The 12,090-nt window shown below is 33.4% G+C and overlaps 1 protein-coding gene across 1 annotated transcript; it reads left to right on the plus strand.

Moving 5' to 3' along the window:
* LOC105155594 (QWRF motif-containing protein 2) lies at window positions 1,586-11,185 on the plus strand. The gene is made up of 6 exons (XM_011071488.2): window positions 1,586-3,173; window positions 4,961-5,080; window positions 5,406-5,522; window positions 5,659-5,748; window positions 10,441-10,551; window positions 10,735-11,185. The coding sequence occupies exons 1-6, from the start codon at window positions 1,800-1,802 to the stop codon at window positions 10,816-10,818; spliced, it is 1,896 nt and encodes a 631-aa protein (XP_011069790.1). The 5' UTR covers window positions 1,586-1,799; the 3' UTR covers window positions 10,819-11,185.

A 12,090-nucleotide genomic window follows, 5' to 3' on the forward strand; every position in this document is an offset into this window, starting at 1 on the left:
TTTATATCATATATAAAATTGAGTTGTAAAAAAATACGTGACGGGTTGGGTCATGAATTTTGACAAACCTGCCTCAGACTCAACCCATAGCACCCTAATTGAGAGGGTGTTTACATAAGCAAAATAAGTTGTAAACACAAACTTAGAAGTTATTTCCATTAAGAGGGTTGTTCGAACAAAATTTCTTTTCTGAGAACAATAATTATGAGGCAAGAAGTAATATGGATAAAGATGTTTAAATAAGAAAGTGCTACAACCTCTATGCATGTAAATACGCCCCCCGGTTCTTCGTTTCAAATATTAATTCAAGGGTTGATAGTTGTTCTTGAATAGGATGCGCTTCCAAAACTTATAGAAGAAAGTCATGGGCTACTTTGTAAAGATAGTATCAAGGTCTTGAGGTTGGAGAGCTTCATCGTGACCAGAAGCTTTTAGATTTGCCTTATTATGGATTGATTGTGTGTATATAATTACCTGTTGTGAGTAGGACTTAGGTAGTTTGGGCTCACTTGCATTGATTGGGCTTGAACACTGTGGCTTTGGTGCACATAAATCAGTCTCTCGATGAATCTTATTTGAACATGTCTTTGGCCCCATTTAGTCAATTCAAAAAAGAAAGAAATTTATTGATTTATCTTCGATTGACCCATAAAAATGAATAAGGTTCAAGGGCTTATGAACTTATTGTCTTTAAAAACACGAAAAGCCCAAATTTATTATGAATTTTTGCATTCATAAACTCTAAAAATGATAAATTATGGTAAAATCTTTTGACTATTTCAAAAGTTTGCATAGGGATTTCTAACAACCATTTTGTCAAATGCCCTAATTTTAGGTTAAATATCGTAAACTTCATGTACCTTGAGGACCTCATATGCTAGTGGCACGCCGCCTGCCCTTTCGGTACGACTCTACCGGCTCGTGAGTTCCATCTATACTATCGATATTGATACATAAACTTGACAGTTGACAGTATAAATAATATCGATATTTAATATTTTAAATTTTAGTGCATTTGAATTCAAATAAACTTTTACTCGATTCATTTTGAGTTGATTATATCTACTCAAATGAAAATTCTATATTAACTATACAAATATATTGCTTTTTCAGCTTTCAGCATAATTGTGTACTCATAAGTAAATATATTTATCTTTTTCTTAAGTTAGTTCATTTTTTTTTTTAGAAAAAAAAAGAGTATAAGAATGAATGAACCTTCGGAAAAGTGGGTGAAAATGTATTTAATTTAAAAAAAATTTAAAATTTAAAAATTTGATGTTGGCACCTAGCAATTTGTTAACAATTTATTACACCCCATAATTTCTCTTCCTGCCTTTCACGGCAACACAAACAGGCCCTTATAGTTCGTGATTCGATGTACAACCATTATAGAAGAACGTACAACATCTCTTTTGGTTATACCTGAAAATGTTTCTCTCTCACACATTCACACACTACACGACAGTTATACTCCAAAGTCTCTCTCCCCACCCCCACACCCACCCCACCCATATATATATACATACATACACACACATATATATATATATATATATATATATATATTCGCCGGGTTTCGTAACGGTCATATCTTCGGTTTCTCTCTCTAAAACTACTCATTAAAGCCACTCATTTTCTCTTCTAAACATATATATATTCACGTTCCCCTTAACTCAGTCGTAATTGGGTTCTTCTCTCCCTTAGTACACGCTTTTCATTTGTTTCCAGAGCTAAATCAGCTGACTTAAGCTGAATTTTAGGGTTTGAAGGAGAGTGGGGAGTTCAGTTGACGATGTGAAATGGTAACTGCGGTTACATCCACCCCCAAGCAGCGCCCTTCGCAGAACCCAAAGCGGCCGCCGTTGCTGTCGTCCGACTCTGACAATGCGCCGTCAAGCCGTCCCAAAGCTCGTGAAGTATCCTCCCGCTATTTGTCTCTCTCAACCTCCTCATCCTCTTCCAATTCTTCCGCGTCAACCAACACGACGTTTTCTTCCGTTACATCCGGGTCGTCAGTTGCGTCGAGAAGGTCCCAGTCTCCAATGCTTAGCAGGAGTGTCGCGGTTGCTACTCCGAAGAGTCAGCAGAGGGCGGTGTCTGCTGAGAGACGTCGGCAGGGGGCGACGACGCCTTCTAATGCTGAGAGAATGTTGGTGACGTCAGTGCGGAGTTTATCGGTATCGTTTCAGGGGGAATCGTATTCGCTGCCTGTGAGTAAGGTCAAGCCACCTCCGGCAGCCGCCGGAACTCCCGGGGGTTTGAGGAAAGGTACGCCGGAGAGGAAGAAAGCGGGAGTGACGCCGGTGAGAGATCGAAGAGAGAGGGATAGGGAGAATTCGAGGCCGAGTGATCATCAGCAGCATCGTTGGCCGGGAAGATTACGTGGCGAGAATTCGAATTTCTTCACTAGGAGTTTGGATTACGTCACGGGACGAGTGAAATTGAGTGGATCCGGTTCTGCGCTCAAGGAATTGAGAAAGTCTGTGGCTGATGAAAATAGTAGAAACAAGGTTAGTAATTTGAAGTTGGACAATCACGATGTTGACGTTCGAGGAACAAGTGAGCTCGATGGTCGACCGAGATTAGGTGAGTCCCGGAACTCAGATGCTGAGAGTGACTCAAGCGAGAGCACTGCAAGTGGAAATGTGATTCAACTCAGAGGAGGGCCACGTGGGGTTGTTGTGCCGGGAAGATTCAGTCAAGATGCGAGTAACCGAGAGCATAAAGTACTGGATCCTGGTTCACCCTTATCAAATAGTGCATCAAATAGAACATTAGGTCATTCAAAATTAATTGTTGCAAAGAATTTTCAAAACGATAGTCCTGTTTCATCACCACGCGAAGTTTTTGCGATTAGAGGATTATCACCTCTTCGAGGGGGAATGAGGGCCGCTTCACCAAGCAAGGCCTTGACTTCATCTGGTGCTCTGTTAAGGGGTATGGCTAGTCCGACAAGAGCTGGAAGTGGTGTGGTAACTTCAATGAATGCCAGTAACACGTGTAGCACACCATCTATATTGAGCTTTGCTGTTGATATGAGGAAGGGAAAGCTGAGAGAGAATCGAATTGCTGATGCACATAACTTGAGGCTGCTATATAACCGACTGTTGCAGTGGCGATTAGCAAATGCGAAGGTAGAGAATACCCTGTTGGTACAAGAACAGACAGCAGAGGTACTAACTTTCCCCAAAATTTTTGACTCTTCAATAAAATAAATTAGTTAAACATTTACAGTATTGCAGTTCCAATTGTTTCATGGATCGAGGCATCCGTGCTAAAGTATGTGCTTTGCTCTAGTAAAACTGAATTTAGTGACAAAATAATAATAGACACATCGAAATATGTGGTTGTGTTAAATAATACTGTACACATCTGGGCAGCAGATTATTGGTTACTTACTCCATTAAATCATTTATAATCTTCATCCAGTCTGATTAAGTCCAAGAAGTCTGTGAATCGATATATAAGATTCTTAAATGCCAAAATGCACGAAAAAATAAAAGAAAAAAGAAAGGTAGGGAGGCTACTAGAAACTCTTCACCTTTTATTAGCTTCAATTAGTAATTGCAATATCTTAATATTAATGTAATCCCTTCCACACCCCTCGCTACCCCCAAAAAGAAAAATATAATAATAAAAAAAATGACATATGGAATGTTGCATGGAGTCTTATCTGAAAAATAATCTAAAATATATACTTTATGCAAAAGCGACCCAGTTCTGTATAATAGTTCTGATTCCTCAGGAAACGTAATACACTATTGTTTCATCTCGAGTCCAAAATATTGTGAAGGTGCTTTTCTACTTGGCCTCCTGTATTAATCATTGCCATCAAGTTTAAAATAATTTTCTCAGTTCATGGTTCTGAAATTTTGTACTCTCTTTTTGCGCAATCTCAAGAGTTTCAACTTTGGGTGCTGTAGCATTGTGATGTTTATTAATGGATTTCTCCTTTCTATATCAAGTGGTTAATTGCTTTCTGAAAAGCATGATAACAAGTTTAGTTGCACAGTGAGTTAGAATGGTATCAGTTTTTAAGCCAAGAAATGTCAAGGAAAAGGAAATGGAAACTATCAGTGGCATTAGGGAAAAATGAAAATCTAAGTAACCTTAAACTAAAAAACGCTTATAAACCATATTATTTCGATGGGAATGAAATATATGATACATATGGCGTACATCATGAGCACTCATTTTCCCTGCTAGAAGTGAAAGTACAAGAAAATTTTTACTTATATTTGCTTTTCTATTAGATGATATTCGGTGAATGAGAGATCTACCTTTTTAACTTGACGAGAAACGTAGAGGTGATTTGCTTATTGTAAACTAGGAATTGATATGATCTATTACTGGATAAACTGATAGATGACAATTAGTATTGGTACAGACGAGATAAGCAACTGAAATCGTTATGGCATCTGACATATCTTGCTTGGAACCCAAAGTAACTGAGAAGTTCTGTTTTTAAGCTGACATATCTTGCTAGGAATTGAAATGATATATTACTGGATAAACTGATAGATACAATTAGCATCGGTACAGACAAGATAAGCAACTGAAATCGTATGGGCATCTGACATGACATATCTTGCTTGGAACCCGAAGTAACTATGAAGCTCTGTTTTTAAGCTGATCTACAATTTCTCTCAAGGAAATTATTTTGCTGAGTGCAGCAATTATTTGTCAATGAACATTAGCACTTCACAACTAAAGAATTCCCTATCTTTACTTGATAATTGATTGTTGGTTCGACAAATCTATCACTTGCACATATTGATTAGATGTGTTCTTTTCACTTGAATATTTATTAACATGGCTATGTAATTTATATGATGCTAAATTGGATACGTCATTCTTCGTACCATCTCACACTTGAATTGGGCACTTATTTAGCTTCTTTAATATGATGTTCCAAGGGAAAGTGTTCTCATCTCTACCCTTTCTTTTTTGACTTCATCAGAGAAGTCTCTATACCGCTTGGATGACTACCTCAAAATTGCGACATTCGGTTGGGTCCAAGAGAATTGAACTACAACTTTTGAGACATAATGTGAAGCTTTATTCTATATTAAAGGAGCAAGTAAGACCTTTTCTTTCTTTGACTGTGCTTACTGTGATATCATTCAGTGGTTGACTTAAGTAGTTATATTTGCTCAAGATTCTTTTCTTTTTTTCTTCCTTTTTTATTTGGCCGGAACTTATTGCACTCTGGAAAATTTTCTAAATTTTTACTTCTCAAAGTGTTTAAAGGGACTCTCTCCTCTCTTCTTGCTTGCTGTAATTTAACATGCAACTATGTTTGATTAGTGCCTGCTTTCACACCACAGCGCAAAGATGTATATATGAAAGAAGGTTGAACACTGTAGACTGTTATTTAGCATTTAACTCATATTTCTTGAATGCAGGAGCCAAATTTGGAGAGCTGGGGTCTGTTCGAGAGAGATCACTGCAATTCCTTATCTGGTGCTATAGAAGCATTGGAAGCTAGCACTACCCGTCTTCCGCTTGTCGGTGGTGCAAGGGTATGATGGTGTTTTTCCTAATGAATACAACTGCATTTCTTTTCCTAATGAATACAACTGCATTTCTCCTTAAGATAGTTTGTAGCTAAAGAATTAACAAAGCCTAGTGTCGTTCTCTTTGTTTTATCTTGTTCAGGCTGATATTGACAAGGTGCAAGAAGCAATATCTTCGGCTGTTGATATGATGCAAGCAATGGCATCTTCAGTTTGCTCTTTGCTAACTAAGGTAATTCCATTTTCAGTTGGATTGTCGGAAGTATGCATTCACCTAATTTTTTCATAGTCTGCAAACTTAAGTTGTCCTCAAAGTTCTTAACTGGTTTCTAATTTATTTTCTGATTTCTTGGATAAGTATCATATAATACTCACTAGTCTCAACACAAACAAGTATCTGGATTGTGGACTTTAAAGAATAAGAAGCCACTTTTGAGACCGCATATAAAAAGGGGCAGGTTAAAATGAATTCTTCTACCCCATGATGCTTCAGTATTTTCTCAGGACTATTGTGAAAGGAGTTTCTTTTGCATGAATATGAAATTGTTGCAGTACTAGGAAGTTAGGACTCCTTAATGGATGTTGGCGCAGAAACTAGTTGCAAATTTGTTAGGCGGTCAACAAGTTGGATACTGTATAAGGTGGAGGATTTATCAGTTCAAATGTTGAAGCATACACGACACATCAAATGAGTTGAGTTCAGTGGAGCTTGGCAAGTGTTTCAAGGCTCGATCTTGATGCGCTTCTTTTAGTGGCCCGAAAAGAAAAGAAAATGAGGAGGAGCTGAAGCTCATTCATGAAAAAGGAAATATAAATTAATTTTTAATTTCTTAAAAGTATTTATCAAATAAATTAGGTTGACAAATGAAACTTTACTTTTAAATTAATCATAAGAAGATTTTTTTAAAAATATTTTACATTTGACCTAACATGAAATTCTAAAAAAATGGAATGATAATGAATATGAAATTCGACAAAAAACTAATAATTTTAATAATTCTTATTAAGAATTTAAAAATGAAAAATATTATAAGGCATACATACATTGATTTAACTCATAAATTTATAATTGTTTTTACTAATATATACATAATATTAGCTTATAGTAGCAACATATTAACAAAAGTTCGGAAATATGCTTTATAACATATATGCACAAATATATAACTGGTTATAGTTATATATTTATTGAATTAAAATAAAAAGAATATAATTTTTTTTTAATTAATTCTTGGAAGGGTAAATATTATATTTGGTCTTTTAAATTTTCGTTTAGAATCACTTTAGTCCCTCAAGTTCATTTCTTGAATTTAGGATCTTTAAACTTTAGTTTTTGTCTCAGTTTGGTCCTTCTAACCATTTTCCGACAAAAATGTGGCCAGATTTTGACTCTTTGGAGGGTAAAATGGTCAACAAATTTGATTTGATCACTTTAGTCTCTTAAGTTCGTAAATTATCAAATTAATCCTTTTTTACACGAAAAGAATAGCCGTTTTTACATTTTTTATGTTGATATGCTCTATAATCTTATGTGAATAATGAAAACTTTGAATTCTTGTGAACATAATACTAATATATTGCTGAACTTAGAATAAATATTCTCTTTTCTTTAGTAGTTCAAAAAAATTAAAATTATGAATAAATTTTATAAAACTTATCTAATATGAAAATGTGATAAAGAAAATCTAAGTCAGTAATTTTTATTTCAAGAGTTTAAGATAAGTCTAAAAAAGTTAAACCTAAATAATATTTGTTAAATGTTTGGATCGAACAAAAAGTTGGTAGATTATTCTTTTTTAACTAAATTCATTAGTGGATTTCATATATATAAAATTCATTTTAAGAAGTTTTCTACATATATAGTCCCATTATAGAAAAATATCTCTAAAATGAATTTAGAAAACCTCTAAAAATGAATTTTATATATATTTGAAATCCACCAAATAATAATAATTAAAAGCATATTCAACCAATTTTTTCTTCAAAATTGTAACTGTTACTATATATTTTATAACATTGTTAAGATTAGTTTTATTAGATATGTCTTTAACTCCTAATATTAAAGAACCGATTTAGACTTTTTAATTATATTTTTAGATTAGATAAGTTTTTTAAATTTATTTATAATTTTGATATTTGTCACTTTTGAAAATGAAAAAGAAAAGATTATTTTATTTTAAGTTAAGCAATATGTAATATTATGTTCACAAGAGTTCAAAGTTTTCATTTTTCATACAACATAATTACATCCCATATAAAAATATAAAAAGAAAATGGTTTTCTTTCTAGAAAAAGGACTAATTTGATATTTTACAAACTTAAGGGACTAAAGTGATAAAATAAAACTTAAGTTGACCATTCTACCCTCCAAAAGTTGAACTCCGGCCATATTTTGGCTGAAAAATGGTTTGAGGGACCAAACTGTGACAAAAATTAAAGTTTAGGGATGTTAATGTTAAGAACTGAACTTAAAAGACTAAAGTGATTTTAAACGAAAACTTAAGGGATCAAGTATAGCATTTACCCTTCTTGGAATATGTCAAATTTACAAATAAATTTGTTAGTTATGAGAAGTTATTAGTTATTACATACATTCTCAATAAATAATATTACAAAAATAATGTTATAATAAATAAGTTCTAAAATAAAATTATAGTAACTCATGTATCTCGTATTTATTAATTACATAGAATATAGGAGAAACTTATAATCATTTTTTTTTTCATTTTATATCTAGAGATACAGGACATTTTGTGCATATTGAGTAGGCCAAACCTATGTTTTTAGTGCAAATACAATTTTTTATATTGTTTGGTCCCTTTTCCCACAATCACTTTCGAATTAAATTATACCAAAACCATATTCTGATAAAAGCTACAATTTGTATCTTTTAATCCCACTGCTATTATTTTTCATCTAATTATCTATTATACCTATTAAATTCTACCAAAACCACTTGACATGAGGTAAGTTTGGGAATATAATTACAATTTGAATATGCGTAATCATTATTAAAATTGTAAAGTCACTCTTCCTACAATCAATTCTCTCATAATATGCAACAGTCGACCCAAACTAGACTAATATCAATAACAAATTTTAATTGTTATTGTCATTGTTACTATCATTAGTTTATGGGTATTATCAAATTTTACACAGATTTAAAAGTTTTACTGCAATTAATTATACATAATATTCACTAGATATGAAAAGTTATCATTATGTTTGGATTAATGTTTTGAATGTTTTTATTTTGGTCTTTTGGAGATAGAGAGAGAAAAATAGAGATAAGTAAGTATGTGTTTTGAGATAGATGGTATGTTTGGATTTGTATTTTGATATAATATAAAATAAGTGTTGTAGGTTTGATGTTGGGATTTGGGAGACAGGAGTTACTGTTCATTGTCAAATCATGTCTTTGAATATATATATATATTTAGTAATATATATGTGTATGTATATAGTATTTTGTTTGTTAGTGAAATATAATATATATATTTATGTTAAGAGAAGAATAAAAAATAATTAAAAAAAATAATAAAAAATAAATAAATTACAATTGCACACCTAGTGGAGGTGTGCAAAATACAAAAACAAACAAAGTTTTGTAGAGATGGGCCAAAACATGAAACCAAACATAGCGTATAAGTATTTCTAAGAATGTATTCATATTTTTTAGTTTCATTTTCCAAAAGAATATTTTGGATTGAATCATAAAAAAGATTTAGATAATTATGCATAGAAACTATTAAGATAATTCATGGAAGTAAAATGAGAACAAACGGAAGTTAATATCAACAAAAACAAACAAAAACCATATACATTAAATGAAATAAATATTTCTTTTAAAGAGTTCAATAATATACATTAATAGGGCTGATTTTTGGATACATCTTACTAACTTTATGAAAATATCATATTATTTTAAAACTATAAAAACTGTAATATCTATTGAGTAAGATTTTAATATGCTTTATTTTATTTTAATATATTCATTTAATATATATTAAATACATAATTTTTAGAAAATAATAAAACCAAAAATACTAAGTCTAAAAGGGAAAAAGCCCGTGAGCAATAGAGGGAGCTATGCTCAAGCTTGGAGCTACCGTCAAGCGTGCTTACGAGGCTTGCAGGCTGGTTCGACTCATTTTGCACCCCTAGTTCTCCCAATAACAAGCAATGGAACACTGCCTTGCGAGTCTGATAGAGTCATTTTGCGCGTCCAGTTCTCCTTGATAACATGCTATGGAATCTTTGCCAGTGGAAGGTATCCCATTTATCAATGTGGCAGCCATTGAGAGAATTCCGAGACAACCAACCTGAGAAATGTCTAAGATCTGGATGAAATCAAAATTACAGGCTTTTCTTGGTTCAACATGAAGTTTGTTATAAAGGAAATAAGAATAGGCTTCACAATATTCATGACCCGTTGCTGATAAAGATAGGAAAAGTGAATGGCTATAGGAGCATAAATTGCAGTGTGAACAGATACAAACTTCTAATTGTACTGTGTCCATTTAGTTCCATACTTCCATTTAATACCATAGCAAGCATACGTCTCAACAAGTTGATCTGGTATGTTTCGCCTGTGTAAACAGGATAGTCTGAACATTCTATATTTCTGAATAGTTACTCAAGGTTCTAGTACTAAAGAATTATTAATAACAACAAAAAAAAATTATTTGTTTAGTATTTTAAATGGGATGAGTCGATAGATTAAAATCCACCATAATTTGCATGAGCTGATAAGGAGAGAGGAATTCACTTTCGGTTATAAGACGATGAAGAAAAAAAGATCAATTAAGTTTTCAGTGCTTAGGTAATTTGAGCACCTAAGCAATAAGCAGTGGATGAATATTTACTCTAATATTTGCATACCATCTCTGTCTTTCTTAAACTCCCTTTAATTGCTGCTATACAGGTGGAGCAGATGAACTTACTGATGTCTGAACTTTCTAATCTAAGTGTAAGGGAGCATCGTCTACTTGATGAATGCAAAGATTTGTTATCAACAACATCCATACCCCTGCAGGTCAGAATATTTCACATATAACAATCTTTAAAAGAATTCCATTGTTGACTAGTCTGGTTTCATTCGTGTCCCTATTCTCTTTACCTTTAAGCTGCAGAAAAATTTTATTGTTTCTATATCCTAACTACAATTCGTTCTAAGTAGACGACTCTAACAGTGTGCTAACACAAGTTATTGTGCCAGGTCATATATTGTAGCCTGAAGACCCATGTACTGCAAGTTCATACACACACCCGTAAGCTCAGCAAAGAAAGTGCAAAATGCTGATCTTCTCTTATTGCTAACATCAGCCAACTGCTATTTCTCTTACAGCACCATGCAAGTGAAATGGTAGTTTTCATAGTTAATTTTGTGTGGGGATTGTCACAGTGGTCTGTCTGTCTCCTTTAGGTTTCTCTAGAGCAGCCCGAAAATGTACTTTTGTGTGCGAAGATATGTAGAAGATCTTACTTTCTAGTTTAGGTCGTTACACCTAATCCTATCAATTTTCCGAGATATGTAAATATGCTAGTTTAGCCTTCAAGTATATGCTCATCTAGTAATTAGCATTCTGTTTTTTGTTTGTGATGCTGTGTTTTTTGAGGCCGCAATGGGGCGCTATGCGTCGGAAGGTACTAACGTTTGTCCTCCTTGGTGGGTATAATAGTTCACATAAATATACAACTATATGTCTACTAACATTTATCCTGGCTGGGAAATGAACATCGAAGCAAGGAGTGCAATACGTCCTCTTGCTCACTTCCACACCAAGGACTTCACTCCCCTTGGTTCGAGATTCAGCACCGTAGGAAGTCCATTCCGGCACACCCTCCACGCAAATAATCTAACCTTAGGCAGCACATGGGCTAGCCAAATAAACTTCCAGTTCACAAGTCCAGCCGGCGAGGTTTCCCCGCCTTAATAGGCTTTCAAATCCAAATTTGCCTCGAATAAAAAACAAGATCTGTGATTTCAGATCTTGGTCTATTTTTATAAAAAAAAAATAAACTGTGAAATCCCTGGGATTTGACGAAATGTTAAAAGAAAATAAAGTTATCGAAAATTGGATTTCAAATTCCAAATATATTAAAATTCTTATCTCCAGTGCAATATATAAATACTAATAGGACACATGCATGTAAAAAGCGATCACATTTAGTATTACAAAATCCAATTTTATGTATATAATTTTCAACTCAAATTTTTATTTTTATAATATATTTTAAAACTTAAAAAATTATTTTACCATATACATATAAAAACAACGTGTCATAACTGCTAATAAAATTATACTCTATTCATTGGGAAAAAAAAATTGAACTTAATTCCCTGGAAGCATCTGCATAAACTGTTACCACAACCATATCAAATTAGATTGATTATATATATATATATATATATGTGGCCTCCATCTGAGTCTGGACCATCCATTTGGCAATAGTTCTGTGTGGTTGGTGTGCCGACCACATGATTGAATAACACACTTCCTCTCCTGCTGCTGCATCTATAGTTGAACCTATTACGCCTAAGTTAGAGTGGCAAGCCATCAATGTCTTTGAT

The sequence above is a fragment of the Sesamum indicum genome, linkage group LG2 (assembly GCF_000512975.1).
Source record: "Sesamum indicum cultivar Zhongzhi No. 13 linkage group LG2, S_indicum_v1.0, whole genome shotgun sequence".
NCBI classification, from domain to species: Eukaryota; Viridiplantae; Streptophyta; class Magnoliopsida; order Lamiales; family Pedaliaceae; genus Sesamum; species Sesamum indicum.